Here is a 21,296-nt window from a genome sequence, read left to right on the forward strand (position 1 = left end):
GCCACCCTAAACACAAATAACTACAGTATAATACTCCTCTATGGACTAGTGTGCCTGTGCACTCAGGATGTTTGCAGTGACCTTATTGTACTTTGTGGTATCATAATGGTATCACCCTACACATCTGGTATATACATTTGTATAGGCTAAATATGACTATAAGATCTGATTTATTTTTCCAAAAAACAAACAAACAAACAAACAAACAAACAAACTGGTGCATGATAGGCCCACTTATCTGGATTATTGGTCATGGATCAAAGATGTTGTTTGAAATCCCAACCGTTTGTTTAGCTCTTGTGCTGATCATATCTGGGCTAATGACAATTTTCCACAGGACGCTGTACTACTACGAGGATACATCATGGGATGGGATACATGCGAATGTGGAATGGTCTATTGTGCGTGGGGGGGTTAAAGTCAGTACAGCACAATAAATCATCATATACCACGCTTTTAAAACTGCACATTAGTTCTGGGGTTTTAATTTAAGGTCATTTTCATTCAATACTATGCTCAGTTCGTCAGCAGTATGCTACCGTAGGTTCATAGCATTACAATATAAAAAGTGACACCCCCTTCTGTTGTAAGATGGGCGAGTCGGATGAAAAACGAGCTCTGTGCCACATCTTCTAAAAATGATAAAACTGTCGCTAGACGGGGAATGGCAGGCATACCGACATAACAGCTTGCAATTTAGAAGGAAACTTAGCTTATTCACAGCCCTTTCACTGATATCACGTTTTCTCTGAAACTGCCAGGCGACGCTGAAACTCACTCGAACATCTAAATTGTCTCTGCGTTGCCTTTTATTGAGTTTTATCCGCAAGGACAGGCGAGTTAACGGTACTACGTCTAACGTTATTTAGGCAGAAAGTGCGCTCAACCGAAGTGGACTTCTCTACCCGAGAAGACTAATAAAAACCACTGGTCCTAAAGCGGTAAGTTTCCATTAACTATTTCTCATTTATAAAAGGAAACTTGGGGTGGTTAAACAAATGTAGTTGCCTACTGTCATACACGGGATAGTTACACCCATATGACAAAACTATTGGCTAGTGTCTACTATAATAACGTTTCATAATGTTTCAAAACATAGCCTACAGACATTGGGTAAACATGGATTTGTAGGCTATATTCTTGCAGATGACAAGTGACAACTGATATGTTGTCAACATCACATAGGAAGAAGATAAGTCAATGTTCTATGTTACGAGGTCCAATATTTTAATAAAAGGATTCTGTAGGCTACAGTACAAATGCATTTTATTTATTGTAGGCCTATATCTTTTATTTTGCATTATGTGCATTTTTGCGCAGTTTGGGCAGGGTTATAAATCATAGAAGACAAAAGTGGATAGTGTATAATGAGTATTATTAGACCATATTAGATGTAGCCTATTAAAGGTGTGGCAGTTGGCTGTGTGGGACATCCCATCAATTTAAACTTTGTGTCTTATCTTTGTCAGTGGATTATTAAACCACCATGCACCCCCCCCCCCCCTCACACACACACACACACACACACACACACACACACACACACACACACACACACACACACACACACACACACACGCAGTCACCATATGACGAGTTTGCACCCATAATAGCCTATCCTCCAAGTGGAAAATGTGACATTCTTACAAAGTGACTGATCAAAATGAAACTCATGATGGCACATTACTGAAATTAAACCTTTGCAAAAACGGTTACAATTTTAGAGAATGTAGCCTGCTCATTGGCATTTAGAATGCCGATCAATAAAAAAAGACCTAGCAGTGTTTTATTCATGACTATAAGCATTTTGAAATCAAATATTGATTTCACATGCATTGATTTCTGACCAAATAAATTAATGTATTTCTCAAGAGACTTCACCTATATGTGCTGGCCTGCAAGTGCCCCAGATTGATAGTTGCACTGCCTCCCTCTCATACGCCTCGGCACTGCTCTCCTGTTGCCTTGGCTACTGGTGTGTCAAGGGACTCATCCTGATACACTCCATGCTTTTCTCTGACACCAGTTCAGAGAGACGGACACAAAGCAGTCGTGAAAGAGAGAATAACTGGAGAGCTCGTTTTCTCCTTTTCTCACATTGGACCAAAGTCCTAGCCCACCTGATTCCGTTTTACCAGCAGAGTTCCATTGAAAGGCAGCTAGTCCTCTCATCTACTGCGCAGCAGGCTAGCTGCCCCGCCACATCAAATGGGATGCCTGCTTTCCGTCCAGTCACCGAGGCATATCACTATTATTCAATTTACATTCCAGTTGGCCTCAGAATTCAACTGCTCAATCGTTATTCTCATAACCCCCCCCCCCCCCCCGGAATTCCACTGCAGGCTGCATTCTCAAAGGCCCTACTTTTTCATAGATGTAGAAACCACAATAAAAACAGTAACACAAGGTTGTTGTCCGTCAAACCGGGCTATTTGTGTTCTTAAATTTGCCGTCGTTTTCAATACCCAGCCGTTTTTGTCATGCCAGAGTCTGTAATTTCTCTTCTTCTGGATGTGTAATTACGGGTTTCCACCCGTGACCACAGCAGAGAGGGCGCTGTTTCCCCGCTGGGAAGCTGAAGAACGACAAAGGCCATTTTCAATGGAGAAGACAGGCCAAGTCTAGTCTCACATGTAGCCAGTCGTAGATAGATATCTACATCTGGTGCACAACTCTTGAAAAGTGGTTAAGGAGCGCCCCCTAAGACCAAAACAAAACGTGACATATGAATTGTCCCACGCCACGGACCTCCTTATTTGCATGACACAACTCATGGGGTGGTACATTTTGAACGATGCACCAATGCACGCAGACAGCTGGACTTCTGCCATGATGCTATTTGAGCCGTAACATTTCTTGCGGCAAAACCTGTAAATGCTAACTTGTGATTCAGACCTTCTGTCATTGGAAGTGATGACGTAAGACGTTTGGTGTGACCACGTGAGACTAGGCCAAGACCGGCTCTGCCATGGCAAACATGATAGCCTGGTTTGACGGACAACAACCTTGGGTTTGAAGCAAGTACTGTTTTATTGTGATTGCTACGAAAAACTAGGACCTTTGAGGATGGAGCTTGCATTGGAATTCCGGAGGGGGGTTGTGTGAGGCTACGATATGAGAGAAACGATTGAGTAGTCAAATTCGGAGACTACATTCCAGTCAAAGGAGGCATGATACAGACAGCATGAATAATATTTTCTCAGTCGTGTTTATGTTAAGTTGATGATGGGAAATGTCGACTGTGACCCCTCTGACATCATTACTGTAGATGTGGTGCCAGTTCTATTCTGGGAGAATACTGGGAATTCTCCAAATGGTTAACAACCTCTGATGACTTTTACTGTGATCATTTGTTTGGCGAATGGGAAAGGAGATGGTGATTGTCCTTACATTGGGATGTTACATTTTGACACATTGTTTTTCTTTGCACTTAGTCCTGTCCTGTGTCTGTATAACAAGCTCTACCACCAGCATCTCTCTCTTTGACTGTCCCTACTAATAACGATGGCTAACGTGTGTGTATTTTGTTCTAGTAGGTCATTGCCGGGGGGAGGAGGTGGAGCTAAGAATGGCGGACGCCAGTGAAGCTCCTGGTCAGAGGTTTACAGGAAGCCCAGTTGGCGCGGGGAAGGGGAAACACATGTTGCCCGAGTGTGAAGGGAGCCTGGAGGCTGTGTGAAACACTCTCATTAGCAAAGGAGTGCGCTGGAAAAAGTGGAACGTGCAGAGTGGTTGTGGGGGTAAAGAAGTGGAACGTGCAGAGTGGTTGTGGGGGTAAAGAAGTGGAACGTGCAGAGTGGTTGTGGGGGTAAAGTGGAACGTGCAGAGTGGTTGTGGGGGTAAAGTGGAACGTGCAGAGTGGTTGTGGGGGTAAAGTGGAACGTGCAGAGTGGTTGTGGGGGGAAAGTGGAACGTGCAGAGTGGTTGTGGGGGTAAAGTGGAATGTGCAGAGTGGTTGTGGGGGTAAAGTGGAACTTGCAGAGTGGTTTTGGGGGTAAAGTGGAACATGCAGAGTGGTTGTGGGGATAAAGTGAACGTGCAGAGTGCTGGTTGTGGGGGTTGGGGACAGCAGGCAGGCCGTTTAGTGGCCGGGCGACAAGGGAGACACTGTTGCTGTGTAATCGAGGGGAATTGCAAACACCAAATGTGGAATGGGAATTCTCAAGGGGCTGTTGTGCGTCAAGCCGCACTCACAAACTGTGTTTGTTTCACAAACTTGGCAGTCAGTGGTGGGACACATGCACACGCACTCACTCTTACACACACACACACACACACACACACACACACACACACACACACACACACATACACAAGGTAATGTGGTTGTATGCGCAATATCAGTTATTCTAGATTTCAACTCACTTTCCTCAAGTAGCAGCTTTGAAAAAAACATTTCAGTTGCCCATATAAAGTCCCCGCCAGCTGTAAAAACACTTGTAAAAAGTCCAGTGACATGCCAGGCTTATGTATTTGTGTACATATGTGACTGATTCTATATACATGGAATATCTTACGCCTTTAATTGTCCTCAGTCAGTTGAGGCAAGCCAGAGTGGCGATACATCAGGGAATTCTTTGGGGCAATGTACATTGGCAGCAGTCCCGGCAACTGGCAACAGAGTGAGCCACAGGATACAGAAATCAATTGAGTTTCCTGGCAACCAGATTTTCCTATATATAATGCAACAATCAAGGGGCAGTGCCCATCAGAGTTGTCCAAAAAGTTACCTGATCTACCCTGATCTCAACCTGAGCTACCACTGCCTTGCGATCAGCTTACTGTTATGCCATTTGAAAACAGAGGAAGCCAATACCATAATATGGAAGACACCAGAATTAATATTCTATCGACTTTATTACTTTGCATATTGCTTTTCATCAATAGCAACCTATAGACTTAAATGAGTGTATCAGAGGTCAGTTCCCAAATGCTATGTTCATTCTGTTAAAAAAAATTGTGATATCAGAATCACTTTTATTGCCACAATATGCAAGATTGCATAGGAGGAATTTGTCTTAATATCTGTAATAATATCTATATGCTGTAGACCACTGGTTCTCAACGTTGGGTCCGGGGACCACCAGCGGTCCTTGGGGGGTTTCTGGGTGGTCCCCAGCAAGTTGATGAATTGTTAAGCTTCTGCATTATTTCATTTACAAAACTTTAACACATTTAGAGAATGTAGAAGGATGGTTGTGTTGATCATAGTTTCACTGTTATCTCTCTACCCACTGTACAACACAGACAGGAAACAGGGCGCGCTGCTTTCTAGCATCCCTCGCCACGCCCGCGGAACTGGCAGTGCTCATTCCTACCGTGCCTCCTCCTCCTCCTCCTCATCATCATCACTCATTCCTACCGTGCCTCATTGGTTGGCCATCGAGGTCTCGTCAGCTGCGCAACCTTGCCCGCAGCTTGGCCGCCCAATTATATTAGTAGGATAGTCATGGAGTTCTGAAAAAAATCATATCTGAAATAAAAAATATTCTCAGATTTGGGTCAGAGAGAGGAGAGACTAAATCTCTGTGTCTGTGGCCCTAATGTAGACTAAATCAGTGGTCTATGATATGAAAAAGATTGAGAATCACTGGAGTAGACAGTCCAGTCTGCAAGTGTTGAGTTCGCCACAAATCCTTGAAAAGCACGATCATATGTTTGGGTTATTTTGGCCAACAGTCATTTTGTCAGAGCATTGCATTTTTTCCACAAATGGTGGCTATCTTCTTTTGGAAGGAAAGTCTTTATTTAGCTTCAGAGGCCCTTAAAAGCACTTTTCAGTCTTCCAGGAAGGAATCCTTTCAGTCTTCCAGCATGGAATCTTTTGGGTTTCTTGCGGGTTTGTGTGTGCAAGGAATAAATAGCAACGCCCATATTTATGTCTGCTCCGGCTCAGCCAGCTGTCCTGGAAAAGTCCATGTGACCCAATGAGGAGGTGCTGCCCCTTCCTCATCCTGTCATATGTTAGGACAGAAGAGGGGTGTGGTCTGTGTGTGTGTGTGTGTGTGTGTGTGTGTGTGTGTGTGCGCGCGCGCGCGGGTGCGTTGTTATGCTATCAATTCTGACGTTTTCCCTTTCTGCCATAAAATTGTTGACGATGATGTCATGATCACGTCTACCATCTGGCTCGCTGGCAGTATTTGGGAGCTCTTGTTGCTTTTTTGGACAAGGAGAGAAAGTAGTGAATGTCCATTGACGTACTGTCAAAATAATATCAACATAAATGGTGTAGGAGGCACCAACCCCTTAAGGACATGGAATCCAATCTTACGTAAAAGGACATCTTTAAAATGGAATTCCACATTCTTCTCATACTGTGACTCCGATTTATGAAACTCCCAGGAAATGACATCCACATGACTGCATGAGAAACGAGTGGCCTGTGTGTAGAAAAGAGCCCATCCAAATAATGACAGCGCTCTCATGTGTTCTGTGTCTGATAGAACCATCGCTCTCATGTGTTCTGTGTCTGATAGAACCATCGCTCTCATGTGTTCTGCGTCTGATAGAACCATCACTCTCATGTGCTCTGCGTCTGATAGAACCATCACTCATGTGCTCTGTGTCTGATAGAACCATCGCTCTCATGTGCTCTGCGTCTGATAGAACCATCGCTCTCATGTGCTCTGCGTCTGATAGAACCATCGCTCTCATGTGCTCTGCGTCTGATAGAACCATCGCTCTCATGTGTTCTGCGTCTGATAGAACCATCGCTCTCATGTGCTCTGTGTCTGATAGAACCATCGCTCTCATGTGCTCTGTGTCTGATAGAACCATCGCTCTCATGTGCTCTGTGTCTGATAGAACCATTGCTCTCATGTGTTCTGTGTCTGATAGAACCATTGCTCTCATGTGTTCTGTGTCTGATAGAACCATTGCTCTCATGTGCTCTGCGTCTGATAGAACCATCGCTCTCATGTGTTCTGTGTCTGATAGAATCATCACTCTCATGTGTTCTGCGTCTGATAGAATCATCACTCTCATGTGCTCTGTGTCTGATAGAATCATCACTCATGTGCTCTGCGTCTGATAGAATCATCGCTCTCATGTGCTCTGTGTCTGATAGAATCATCACTCATGTGTTCTGTGTCTGATAGAACCATCGCTCTCATGTGCTCTGTGTCTGATAGAACCATCACTCATGTGTTCTGCGTCTGATAGAACCATCACTCTCATGTGCTCTGTGTCTGATAGAATCATCACTCATGTGCTCTGTGTCTGATAGAATCATCACTCTCATGTGCTCTGTGTCTGATAGAACCATCGCTCTCATGTGCTCTGTGTCTGATAGAACCATCACTCTCATGTGCTCTGTGTCTGATAGAATCATCACTCTCATGTGCTCTGCGTCTGATAGAATCATCACTCTCATGTGTTCTGTGTCTGATAGAATCATCACTCTCATGTGCTCTGTGTCTGATAGAATCATCACTCATGTGCTCTGTGTCTGATAGAATCATCACTCTCATGTGCTCTGTGTCTGATAGAATCATCACTCTCATGTGCTCTGTGTCTGATAGAACCATCACTCTCATGTGCTCTGTGTCTGATAGAATCATCACTCTCATGTGCTCTGCGTCTGATAGAACCATCACTCTCATGTGCTCTGTGTCTGATAGAATCATCACTCTCATGTGTTCTGCGTCTGATAGAATCATCACTCTCATGTGTTCTGTGTCTGATAGAATCATCACTCTCATGTGTTCTGTGTCTGATAGAATCATCGCTCTCATGTGCTCTGTGTCTGATAGAATCATCACTCTCATGTGTTCTGTGTCTGATAGAATCATCACTCTCATGTGTTCTGTGTCTGATAGAATCATCACTCTCATGTGCTCTGCGTCTGATAGAATCATCACTCTCATGTGTTCTGTGTCTGATAGAATCATCACTCTCATGTGTTCTGTGTCTGATAGAATCATCACTCTCATGTGCTCTGCGTCTGATAGAATCATCACTCTCATGTGTTCTGTGTCTGATAGAATCATCACTCATGTGCTCTGCGTCTGATAGAATCATCACTCTCATGTGTTCTGTGTCTGATAGAATCATCACTCATGTGCTCTGCGTCTGATAGAACCATCACTCTCATGTGTTCTGCGTCTGATAGAACCATCACTCTCATGTGCTCTGTGTCTGATAGAACCATCGCTCTCATGTGCTCTGTGTCTGATAGAACCATCGCTCTCATGTGCTCTGTGTCTGATAGAACCATCGCTCTCATGTGCTCTGTGTCTGATAGAACCATCGCTCTCATGTGCTCTGTGTCTGATAGAACCATCACTCTCATGTGTTCTGTGTCTGATAGAATCATCACTCTCATGTGTTCTGTGTCTGATAGAATCATCACTCTCATGTGCTCTGTGTCTGATAGAATCATCACTCTCATGTGCTCTGTGTCTGATAGAACCATCGCTCTCATGTGCTCTGTGTCTGATAGAACCATCACTCTCATGTGCTCTGTGTCTGATAGAACCATCACTCTCATGTGTTCTGTGTCTGATAGAATCATCACTCTCATGTGTTCTGTGTCTGATAGAATCATCACTCTCATGTGTTCTGTGTCTGATAGAATCATCACTCTCATGTGTTCTGTGTCTGATAGAATCATCGCTCTCATGTGTTCTGCGTCTGATAGAATCATCACTCTCATGTGCTCTGTGTCTGATAGAATCATCGCTCTCATGTGCTCTGTGTCTGATAGAACCATCGCTCTCATGTGTTCTGCGTCTGATAGAACCATCGCTCTCATGTGCTCTGTGTCTGATAGAACCATCACTCATGTGCTCTGCGTCTGATAGAACCATCGCTCTCATGTGCTCTGCGTCTGATAGAATCATCACTCTCATGTGTTCTGTGTCTGATAGAACCATCACTCATGTGCTCTGCGTCTGATAGAACCATCGCTCTCATGTGCTCTGCGTCTGATAGAACCATCGCTCTCATGTGCTCTGCGTCTGATAGAATCATCACTCTCATGTGCTCTGTGTCTGATAGAATCATCACTCTCATGTGCTCTGCGTCTGATAGAATCATCACTCTCATGTGTTCTGTGTCTGATAGAATCATCACTCTCATGTGTTCTGCGTCTGATAGAATCATCACTCTCATGTGTTCTGTGTCTGATAGAATCATCACTCTCATGTGTTCTGCGTCTGATAGAATCATCACTCTCATGTGTTCTGTGTCTGATAGAATCATCACTCTCATGTGTTCTGCGTCTGATAGAATCATCACTCTCATGTGTTCTGTGTCTGATAGAATCATCACTCTCATGTGTTCTGCGTCTGATAGAATCATCACTCTCATGTGTTCTGTGTCTGATAGAATCATCACTCTCATGTGTTCTGCGTCTGATAGAACCATCGCTCTCATGTGTTCTGTGTCTGATAGAATCATCACTCTCATGTGTTCTGCGTCTGATAGAATCATCACTCTCATGTGCTCTGTGTCTGATAGAATCATCACTCATGTGCTCTGCGTCTGATAGAATCATCGCTCTCATGTGCTCTGTGTCTGATAGAATCATCACTCATGTGTTCTGCGTCTGATAGAACCATCACTCTCATGTGCTCTGTGTCTGATAGAATCATCGCTCTCATGTGCTCTGTGTCTGATAGAACCATCGCTCTCATGTGCTCTGTGTCTGATAGAACCATCGCTCTCATGTGCTCTGCGTCTGATAGAACCATTGCTCTCATGTGCTCTGTGTCTGATAGAACCATCGCTCTCATGTGCTCTGCGTCTGATAGAACCATTGCTCTCATGTGCTCTGTGTCTGATAGAACCATCGCTCTCATGTGCTCTGTGTCTGATAGAACCATTGCTCTCATGTGCTCTGTGTCTGATAGAACCATTGCTCTCATGTGTTCTGCGTCTGATAGAACCATCACTCTCATGTGCTCTGTGTCTGATAGAATCATCGCTCTCATGTGCTCTGTGTCTGATAGAACCATCGCTCTCATGTGCTCTGTGTCTGATAGAACCATCGCTCTCATGTGCTCTGTGTCTGATAGAACCATCGCTCTCATGTGCTCTGTGTCTGATAGAACCATTGCTCTCATGTGTTCTGTGTCTGATAGAACCATCGCTCTCATGTGCTCTGTGTCTGATAGAACCATCGCTCTCATGTGCTCTGCGTCTGATAGAATCATCGCTCTCATGTGCTCTGCGTCTGATAGAACCATCGCTCTCATGTGTTCTGCGTCTGATAGAACCATCGCTCTCATGTGCTCTGCGTCTGATAGAATCATCGCTCTCATGTGTTCTGCGTCTGATAGAATCATCACTCTCATGTGTTCTGTGTCTGATAGAACCATCGCTCTCATGTGCTCTGTGTCTGATAGAACCATCGCTCTCATGTGCTCTGTGTCTGATAGAACCATCGCTCTCATGTGTTCTGTGTCTGATAGAACCATCGCTCTCATGTGCTCTGCGTCTGATAGAATAATTGCTCTCATGTGTTCTGCGTCTGATAGAATCATTGCTCTCATGTGTTCTGCGTCTGATAGAACCATCGCTCTCATGTGTTCTGCGTCTGATAGAATCATCGCTCTCATGTGTTCTGCGTCTGATAGAATCATCACTCTCATGTGCTCTGCGTCTGATAGAATCATTGCTCTCATGTGTTCTGCATCTGATAGAACCATCGCTCTCATGTGCTCTGTGTCTGATAGAACCATCGCTCTCATGTGTTCTGTGTCTGATAGAACCATCGCTCTCATGTGTTCTGCGTCTGATAGAATCATCGCTCTCATGTGCTCTGTGTCTGATAGAACCATCGCTCTCATGTGTTCTGTGTCTGGTAGAACCATCGCTCTCATGTGTTCTGTGTCTGATAGAACCATCGCTCTCATGTGTTCATCACTCTCATGTGTTCTGTGTCTGATAGAACCATCGCTCTCATGTGCTCTGCGTCTGATAGAACCATCGCTCTCATGTGCTCTGTGTCTGATAGAACCATCGCTCTCATGTGTTCTGTGTCTGATAGAACCATCGCTCTCATGTGTTCTGTGTCTGATAGAACCATCACTCTCATGTGTTCTGCGTCTGATAGAATCATCACTCATGTGTTCTGCGTCTGATAGAATCATCGCTCTCATGTGTTCTGCGTCTGATAGAACCATCGCTCTCATGTGCTCTGCGTCTGATAGAACCATCGCTCTCATGTGCTCTGCGTCTGATAGAACCATCACTCTCATGTGCTCTGCGTCTGATAGAACCATCACTCTCATGTGTTCTGCGTCTGATAGAATCATCACTCATGTGCTCTGTGTCTGATAGAACCATCGCTCTCATGTGCTCTGCGTCTGATAGAACCATCACTCTCATGTGTTCTGTGTCTGATAGAACCATCGCTCTCATGTGTTCTGCGTCTGATAGAACCATCGCTCTCATGTGTTCTGCGTCTGATAGAACCATCGCTCTCATGTGTTCTGCGTCTGATAGAACCATCGCTCTCATGTGCTCTGTGTCTGATAGAATCATCACTCATGTGTTCTGCGTCTGATAGAACCATCGCTCTCATGTGCTCTGCGTCTGATAGAACCATCACTCTCATGTGCTCTGCGTCTGATAGAATCATCGTGCTGCCAATTACACACGAGCAATGGGATCTCAACAGCTGAAAAAGACAAAATGGAGAGAATAGGTTTTCTTCATGGTGCTATTTCTCTCTCTCTCTCTCTAATAAAATCCATATGGGGAACACAGAAGAGTGGAGCTGTTGCTCAGATGGATGAATATGTCATGGTTAACCGAGGCTATGTGTAAAGCAGCAGCTCACACAGTACAGAGAGAAAGCATTTTCTTTCAGTGTGTCATAAGGTACTTTTTTTCCATTCTTTCGTACCCCCTGCCCCCACACATCTCTGGTTCTCTGCCTCCCACTCACACGTTCCCATTATACATGCTGTGAAACGTTGGCTCAGCTCGTGCCCACCTTCTTCCTCAGGCGGTCTGATCGATTTTTCTTTGAACAAGAAAGGAGAAACAGTGTTAGGTAATCTTTGACTGTTTGATCTATTTGTATTCCTTTGCCTCTCCGTTGATCTTCCTCTGCCTCTCTGTCACACGCACACTGAATGTGAGCCTGGAATCAGATCTTTCTTTACAAAATACATATGAATTTCATTTGCCTTGTGTAAAATTGCCAATAATGTTGTCTTTGTATATATTCCCCTTGTTAACACAAGATATGAAGTGGATATACCCTCTCCCTCTGGGCAGCTGTTTATTGTTTGGGAAAGAAAGTGGGGAAAACAATCTCCCTACATCCCCCTTGTTAAATTGAAATAATTCTGTACGCACACACACACCCACACCCATTCTCCCTGCTGGTGTCGTAGCCTTTTTGCTTAGTAGCCCACACATGGCTGCCTCCGCTGAGTGTGATGCATGCAGCAACAAATTCCATTATTCTCTTTATTATCCTTTTTGTGCTTTTATTCTGGATGTGCCGTTTACATGCATCATCATGTCCCAATTACAAGTACACCCAACACCCAAATATCACCATGGAAACGAGAATGGAATAGATCAACCAGAGGTGAATGGGTGAAAGTGTTTAAATGCTGCACTGTCCTTCCTTGCAGAGGTGTAGCCTAGCTTTCCAATGTTTGTGTTTCTCTATAATCAGCGAATGAAGTGCACCCACACAAAGTCAAACATCCCAACTAACACTGGAATATGAATGGGCACATAAACGTATAGTGTGTTGCCCGGGCTAATTGCTGGACATCTAGGTTATAAAGTAACAAGCATCAGTGTCATTCTGACCTTTTTACAAAGTGGATTTATGGGCAATGACACGCCCCCAGGCCGGGACTCTTGCCCCTCCACCATGCAGCGAATAGTCGATAAATGATGACCGTGCCAGAGGATTGAGGCAGTATCCACGGAGACCAGCCAGCCCCCCGAGAGGTGCCCTTAACATTTGAGTAGTAATCTTATCTGTATTTTTCCTCTGCATGGACATTGTCTCAGCTGTCCACGCTGTATCAGTTCCCCTCAGCGAATCCAGCGTGAGCTCGGCCCTCTGGAAACACTGGATTTGATTCTAAAACACTGCAGACACTGTGAATCCAGCGTGAGCTCGGCCCTCTGGAAACACAGGGTTTGATTCTAAAATGCTGCAGACACTGCGATGATTTATTGAGGCGCTTAATAATTGATGTAATTCACGCAGGGATATTAATGAGAGTTATTGGTACCGGCAGGAGCGGAGGAAAGCGAGCAGCCTGTGACGAGACGAGAGCAGAGGGAGAGCGGAGACGTGAAGGGAGAAGGCAGAGCCAGCAGCCCAGCTACCTGTGGTCCAACCTGTGGTCCGCGCGCCTGCCAGAGCCACCAGCCCAGCTACCTGTGGTCCAACCTGTGGTCCGCGCGCCTGCCAGAGCCACCAGCCCAGCTACCTGTGGTCCGCCCGCGCGCCCGCCTGTGTCATGGGGAAACAGAACAGCAAGCTACGGCCCGAGGTCCTCAACGACCTGAGGGAAAACACCGAGTTCTCAGACCACGAGCTGCAGGAGTGGTACCGCGGCTTCCTCAAGGACTGCCCCACAGGCCACCTCACCGTGGAGGAATTCAAGAAGATCTACGCCAACTTCTTCCCGTACGGAGACGCCTCCAAGTTCGCCGAGCACGTCTTCCGCACGTTCGACACCAACAGCGACGCCACCATCGACTTCCGGGAGTTCATCATCGCGCTGAGCGTGACATCTCGCGGTGGCCTGGAGCAGAAGTTGCGCTGGGCCTTCAGCATGTACGACCTGGATGGTAACGGCTACATCAGCCGGGCAGAGATGCTGGAGATAGTCCAGGTGAGCACATGCGCTATTCTGCTACAGGACAGGTGTAGTCTTCTCCAAAAGACCTCCTCCAGATTGGGTCAGGATTAGGAAAAACTGGTTTCCACTGAGTTATAACTTTTTAGTTATCTATCTATCTATCTATCTATCTATCTATCTATCTATCTATCTATCTATCTATCCATAGACCTTATTCGATTGACGTCACTCACGTACGGGCACACCCACCGCCGCCATGTTCTCGACATAGCGCTGCAGCTCTTAAGTGACGGCCTATGTAAGAGCAGCGTTTATAGGAAGCTAGCCGCCGTTAGCGTTATACCTATATCTTTCCAATTGTGTTCGGATGGTGACCTGTGTTAGTCATGGCTGTAGTAATGACAGCAATAAAGTCCCCGTGGTTTGTTTCTATCTCTACCGTCCACAGACGTGAAGGGAGCGAGACTGAGGATACGTCAGCACAGGAGAGGTGTGTGGATAGTTGGACTCTATGGATAGTTGGGAGAGACAGGTGAAACTTTCTGACAGCTCCTCACAGCAAAGTCTGTTCACCTCGTTTTTTCTTTTGTTTATTATTACAGGCATTAACGGCAGCATACAAACACTGGGGTTTTTATTGCTGTCATCACTATCGCTATTTTGTAATGGAACAGAAACGACAATAAGGCCGTTACTATAGTTGTCAGCTGCAGGACGGTATGTCAACAATATGGCGCTGTGCGGAGTTAGCGAATAAGGTCTATATGAGATACATTTTCTGTCCATTGATTAATGGACTAATCATTGCAGCTACACTGGTAGTTAAAAATAATTATTTATATATGGGTCATGTGACTGAAACTGCATAATGCTTAAAGTGGGGGAAATGTTGTCACTCACTAGTTTTTTTTTTTTTCAACTACAACTCCTATAAGTGACGTGTCCATCCATCCATTTGAGCAGGGGTTTTGAGCAGCACATGAGATTGAGCCTAGGCTCCTCCTGCTGCCCCTCCCCCCGGCTGTACCAGGAAGCGACAGTGGAGACAGAAAGCACTGCGACTCAAAGCCAGTCAACTCAAAACACGCATGCACACGTGCACATGCACACGTGCACAGAGTGCCAGACAGAGGGGGGTGGTGGAGAAGGGTCCGACCTGCGCAAACCTGCACTGCTTATATCAGGGGTGTCCAAACTTTTTTTGAATGGGGGCCAGATTAGATCATGTGAAAATACCTGGGGGCCACAGCTGCTTCTCACATCATATGGGTTAAAAAAAATCAAAAATACAATACAATTGTACTACTGTTTACATCTGAAAACATTAGTTCCGCCTGCGTTGTTCCTACTTGGTGCTTATCTACAAACTGTATGATAGTGCTGTCATCGTTAGGTGAATGGAAAAAACGACAAGTGAACTTGCTTGATTAACCAATACTGTGTGGAGGGCCACAGTATAGTTTGAGAGACAAGCCGTGGGCCGCTTAAAATCAGTCCGAGGGCCGCAGTTGGCCCCCAGGCCGGACTTTGGACATGCCTGGCTTACATGAACACCTGGGTGTGATTCTTTTCTCTAGTGAAAACGTATTACATGTTTAAAACTAAATAAGGTCTAAATGATCATCTTTCCCCTGATTTGATTAATGTGTTTATTAAGTGTTTAATTTTTAACTTGTAGGCCTACTGGTTATTTTCCGAGTCTGAATTCATAAGATTATTTCACCCCACATCATGGCTGCAGGCTGTCCTTTCCATTTTTTTTTATGTCTCTTATCAACGTGGCTATATTGACTCTTCCAATATGGTGAGCTGTGCAGCCTGCAGGGCCATATCAATATTGGTTCAGTCCGTTGTGTTTGTGGATTCAAATGAATGTGGGGGGAAAGGAAAGCTCTGTTAAAGTGTCTGTGCTTTTGTTAGAGTCCTTTCTGTTTTTCAGCTAAAAGGCCTTTTCTCAAAGCCAGTCACCTTAGGATGCTCTGAAGTTTGCCATTCTATTAGACGTGTCAAACTCAAGGCCCAGGGGCCAAATCCGGCCCGGCACCTCATTTTATGTGGCCCGTGAGAGCTAGCAAAGAAAGCAATTTGCACAAAACAATTCTTCACAATATGGCAGTTTATAACAAAAAAAAAAAACAATAATAATTTAATCAAATATGATAACACATACATGTAGTTGTGTTACATTTACAACCGGCCCTTTGAGGGCAACCATAACGCTGATGTGGCCCGGGATGAAATTGAGTTTGACACCCCTGACCGGTCTGGGAATCCATCAGTTAAAAATTAATAAATCAATAAAAATGTAACGTGCGGGGGCAAGCTCGTTTCAATACCCGAATAACAGTAACTCAACGCTGAGGCTCTCGGCCACACCCCTTTATGGTAATTTAACCGACCACTCTATCCGGTCCTTCCTGTGTTTACAGTCCAACCAGCAACAGCACTGCAAAAGAAACCTGGGCTGGATTCCAATTGTCAGAATCTACCTCATAACTACTTTCTTAACCACTTTTCCTTGACCTCGATGGAAAACGTCATGGGGTCAAGGAAAGATGTGAAGGAGAATTCATAAGGGCTTAGGAAAAGACAAGCGCGGTGCTAAGAGAATCGGAATGCACTCACAGTAGGCTACCTATGTGGGCTACACTAAGCTTCGCTGGGCTCTGAAACGCCACTGAGTGACTGGAACCCCAGCTGGTGAACATGTACAAGTCACGCTGATTTCAATGGTACAACCCATTTGGAAAACTGTTGCTTCGTTGCTGAGAAAAAAATCATTTTTCCGTGTTTATCAAGCTAATCGGCCGGATAGCTTGCCGCAAGGAATCGTGGGGCCGCATTATCGGCTGACCTGAGCGCACCTTGCATACGTACAGGTCCCGTTATATCTTCGAAAGAATAAGTGTAATTGGGCTTAATGGCGCTATCGAGTGCGTCCTGCTGGCTCACCTGGTAGCACGCGTACCACGGAGGCTCGGTCCTTCGCGTGGCTGACCCGGGTTCGAATCTGACCCGAGATCCTTTGCCGCATATCATCCCCTCTCTCTCTCTCCCCACCTGAGAGGGTGGGGAGAGGATGTCTGCCTACTGTCCTGTCTAATAAAGGCAAATTGTGCGTTATCGGAACGAAGCAACAATTCATATTTTTGACCCCTAATCGTTCCTCCGGAAATCCTACAAACTTTGACAACTTTGGACGGTGTTTTAGGCCCAGTGCTCGCCATGTTGGTGTTTCCATGGTAACTTATTTACGTGTCGCGCACACACGGGTTTACGCCTCAGTCAAGCGCACTTCAGCGCAACATGCTTCCAACTCAAGGGCCTGCCCTTTCTTCGACCTTGCTGACAGATTTTCATGTAAATGGAAAATGTGTCTTGAGATTGAGGAGATGCAGACAGACCTTTGTATTTTAGCATGTGGTTGTCATGGTTTTCCAGAGGGACTTACAGTGAGGGCACTAGAATAAGCTTCAATTCCCAGGTCACCAACATTATAAAGTGACCAATATTGAGGAGGACAAGGGCCAAAGTCACAGCATTCACACAGTAGATGGAACGCATTCCAGTGTCCAGAGTATGTTTGTGTATCATAAAGAAATCAGCACCAGATGAAAACAGTTTTTAAATCTGAAATGCTTCATAGCTTACTGTAACAACACAAATAATCAAGAAAATGAACATGCACATTCAGCTTTACCCCTCGTTTGTAGGCAATTTACAAGATGGTGTCATCAGTGATGAAGATGCCTGAGGATGAATCAACACCAGAGAAACGGACAGATAAGATCTTCAGACAGATGGACGTTGACAACGATGGTAAGACTGATGTAATATATTAGGTAACATCAAACAATGTCAGACCTGTTGGTGCAAAGCTGGTGCACCTGTCCCTCTCAATGGGGAAGCCACACTGCCTTAACAATCTGGCCTCTTGGGCGTCCGGGTAGTGCAGTGGGTCACAGGTTCGAGCCCCCGTGTTTCCTCCGGCTTGGTCGGGCATCCATACAGGCACAATTGGCCGTGTCTGCGGATGGGAAGCCGCATGAGAGTGATAGGAGAGAGTGAAGAGAGAGGCAGAGCGTGACAGGAGAGAGTGAAGAGAGAGAGGCAGAGAGTGATAGGAGAGAGGAAGAGAGTGAAGAGAGGCAGAGAGTGATAGGAGAGAGGAAGAGAGTGAAGAGAGGCAGAGAGTGATAGGAGAGAGGAAGAGAGTGAAGAGAGGCAGAGAGTGATAGGAGAGAGAGGCAGAGAGTGAAGAGAGGCAGAGAGTGATAGGAGAGAGAGGCAGAGAGTGATAGGAGAGAGTGAAGAGAGAGAGGCACAGAGTGAAGAGAGAGGCAGAGAGTGATAGGAGAGAGAGGCAGAGAGTGAAGAGAGGCAGAGCGTGATAGGAGAGAGTGAAGAGAGAGAGGCAGAGAGTGATAGGAGAGAGGAAGAGTGCTAGGAGAGAGTGAAGAGAGAGAGGCAGAGAGTGATAGGAGAGAGAGGCAGAGAGTGAAGAGAGAGGCAGAGAGTGATAGGAGAGAGGAAGAGAGTGATAGGAGAGAGTGAAGAGAGAGGCAGAGAGTTTAGAGAGAGGCAGAGAGTGATAGGAGAGAGGAAGAGAGTGATAGGAGAGAGTGAAGAGAGAGAGGCAGAGAGTGAAGAGAGAGGCAGAGAGTGATAGGCGTCGGCGAGAGTGAAGAGAGAGAGGCAGAGAGTGATAGGAGAGAGTGAAGAGAGAGAGGCAGAGAGTGATAGGAGAGAGAGGCAGAGAGTTATAGGAGAGAGCGAAGAGAGAGAGAGGCAGAGAGTGAAGAGAGAGGCAGAGAGTGATAGGAGAGAGTGAAGAGAGAGAGGCAGAGAGTGATAGGAAAGAGTGAAGAGAGAGAGGCAGAGAGTGATAGGAGGGAGAGAGGGAGAGAGTGAAGAGAGAGAGGGAGAGAGGGAGAGAGTGATAGGAAAGAGTGAAGAGAGAGAGGCAGAGAGTGATAGGAAAGAGTGAAGAGAGAGGCAGAGAGTGATAGGAGGGAGAGAGTGAAGAGAGAGAGGGAGAGAGTGATAGGAGAGAGGCAGAGGAAGAGAATAGCATACCGTAACAACATGACATAACATGAGAAGGAGTCACTACATGGAATGCACCTCAGCCTACTGAGCCACCAGTAATTTGATATTGAGTGTGAAAAGGTGATGTTCTGTCCACATTATATTATTAAATGTTTCTCACACCTCGCTGTTCTGAACCTCTTTGACATGTCAGATGCTTCCTTCATCACATTCACATGGCACCAAGGTTTTCAAACCTTGTATGTACAGTGTAACTCAGTTTACCCACTTTTCTAATAGAATTTACACTTAGTTTTAACATTCCTGGTTGCCTACTATTAAACACTGCTGATGAGTTTATTTTGATATTTTCAAAGGAAAATGGCCCTGTCACTGTCACATAATGTTGCGCTGTGCTAAACAAAGTAGTGTGATTATAGTGCTGTGTGCCAGACGCATCTTAGCCAAACCCAAACTGAAATCAGACCACAGGAATACGTCTTGCAACATCTGTTGTGTGTTGTCAGTTCTGATCCTTGCACTGCTTACTACTAGTTGCTTAGAGGAATTTAAACTTAGTTAATTTACTGTTGCTGCACTTAGAGCACAGGGAAAACGCCTAAAATGTATAATAATAATAATAATAATAATAATAATAGAGTAGATGCTTATCCAAGTCGGCCATGGAACATAAAAATGGTACAACAGCATCACCTGTTGGCTGATGTGATGAGGCAGAGGCTTTTAAACAAGAGTTGTTATTCAGCCTAAATGACAAATATCCGGTAAAAACTTGTTTCTACTTGTGAAATAGTTTACCCACCCTTTTTAGACAATAAATAATTAAATAAAACAATAATCAGTAAATCAGCCTTCTGGGATATCCTCTAGCCCCAGTGATGCTGAATAGAAATAAGTGGGTCAATCAATCAATGACTGTGTAGAAATGTTTGTCATGAGCTCATTATTTTGAGTAAAAATGTTATATTGTTGTAATGTTATCTTGTATATTGTTATATATATTTTTTTATTATTATTTTTATTTATTTGCCACAAAACGACAAAAACTAATCACGTTCTGGCAACGCAGTAGTCTCACATAACCAGAACCTATCTCCACACTTCGTTTTAGTGCTGTGCCAGCCCTGGGGAAAGTAATGCAGTAACTTGAAGTTACTTGGATTAGTAACTAATAGAATTACTGTTTTGGAAATTGTAATCCCTTACATCACTAGTTACTGTGAAAGTAATAAAATTACAGTTACGCACTACTTGACCTGACTGCTGGTGAGTGTTTCAGTTGTAAATGGCTGTGTGCTTTCTGCTCCACAGGCAAGTTGTCTCTGGAAGAGTTCATTAAAGGTGCCAAGAGCGACCCATCCATCGTCAGGCTACTGCAGTCGGATCAGGGAACCTCTCGCCAGTTCTGAGGCCCAGAGACAATATAACACACCCACAGAGACACACACACACACACACACACACACAGCTCTTAGTGATCACTTGATAGAGGCCGTCATCATCACGCCCTTTCCAGAATAGCAGTTGCTCATGTAATTTCCCGTCACTTCCTGTCTTAATGTTTACATTGTCAAATACTTCTCCATGTTCTATTGATGTGGCTGCCTTTTCTATCAATGTTCGCTGGACTATGATGTGCTGTTCAATTAAGCTTTTCTGTGTAAATACTTTTCTCCAGAATGTTCTTGCCTTGAGATGGTTTTTACCTGCTTCCCATTAGTGAAGTGCCATATCATGTATTTGTACTGGTTGGATTATACACTTGCAAGTATTATGACTCTTCCTATTATGTTACACTTAGAGGTAATTAATTAAACCAACGTTACTTGATATAATTATGAGTATGATTTCATATGAGACCTGGTCTTGTTGCAGGAAAATTGGCTTATTGTTCAGGATAGCAGCAGTTTGAGTCACATAAGTTGACAGCTGCTGTTCTCAACAAGCTCTATATTTCTTCGGTATTGCATGCGCTCTGTGATCTGTGCATTTAATGATATTTGTAACAGTTTACATGAATAAGGAGGCAGTGATTAATTGTTTTTATTCCTTTTTATTTTTGTAACAAAAATGTCATTTTGTTTTCACACAATTGAAATAAAGTCGTGTAAGAAAAATCTACACAAGTCCCACAGTATCCCCTTGTCCTGGACACAGACAATGCAAACCCACTGACATTCTCATTCACTGAATTTAAAAAGAGAAAAATTAATCAAAAACATATTTTAGTCACATTCGGTTGGACGTGTTACAAGTCACATCCTTGATGCTTGAGGGAGGCTGAGGAGGCAAGAGGTATCTATGGTTGGAAAAACTTGAATGAACCACTGAAATGGTACATTCAGAAACTCCTCCCTCTCCCCAGCAGGCAGTGACTGTATCAGTATGCAGTGTCTGATGCTCAGCAGGTATGTGAGGCAGAGTTCACCGCAGGGCTCCATCCCCCCAACCCCCGCTCCC

General features: G+C 44.7%; 1 protein-coding gene across 1 annotated transcript; it reads left to right on the top strand.

The window, feature by feature from the left end:
• The first annotated feature begins 673 nt into the window (after window positions 1–673).
• hpcal1 (hippocalcin-like 1) lies at window positions 674–21,276 on the top strand. Its single transcript, XM_083643512.1, has 4 exons — window positions 674–941; window positions 13,218–13,820; window positions 17,501–17,606; window positions 20,148–21,276. The coding sequence occupies exons 2-4, from the start codon at window positions 13,443–13,445 to the stop codon at window positions 20,243–20,245; spliced, it is 582 nt and encodes a 193-aa protein (XP_083499638.1). The 5' UTR covers window positions 674–941; window positions 13,218–13,442; the 3' UTR covers window positions 20,246–21,276.
• The last annotated feature ends 20 nt before the right edge of the window (window positions 21,277–21,296 follow it).

This window comes from Poromitra crassiceps (assembly GCF_964638095.1).
Source record: "Poromitra crassiceps genome assembly, chromosome: 9".
NCBI lineage: Eukaryota > Metazoa > Chordata > Actinopteri > Beryciformes > Melamphaidae > Poromitra > Poromitra crassiceps.

Excerpts from the sequence above, each read along its gene's own strand:
- hpcal1 (XM_083643512.1), top strand. The coding sequence starts at position 13,443 with ATGGGGAAACAGAACAGCAAGCTACGGCCCGAGGTCCTCAACGACCTG. Across the intron at positions 13,821-17,500 it reads AGATGCTGGAGATAGTCCAG|GCAATTTACAAGATGGTGTC; the intron begins GTGAGCACATGC and ends CCTCGTTTGTAG. Across the intron at positions 17,607-20,147 it reads GATGGACGTTGACAACGATG|GCAAGTTGTCTCTGGAAGAG; the intron begins GTAAGACTGATG and ends TCTGCTCCACAG.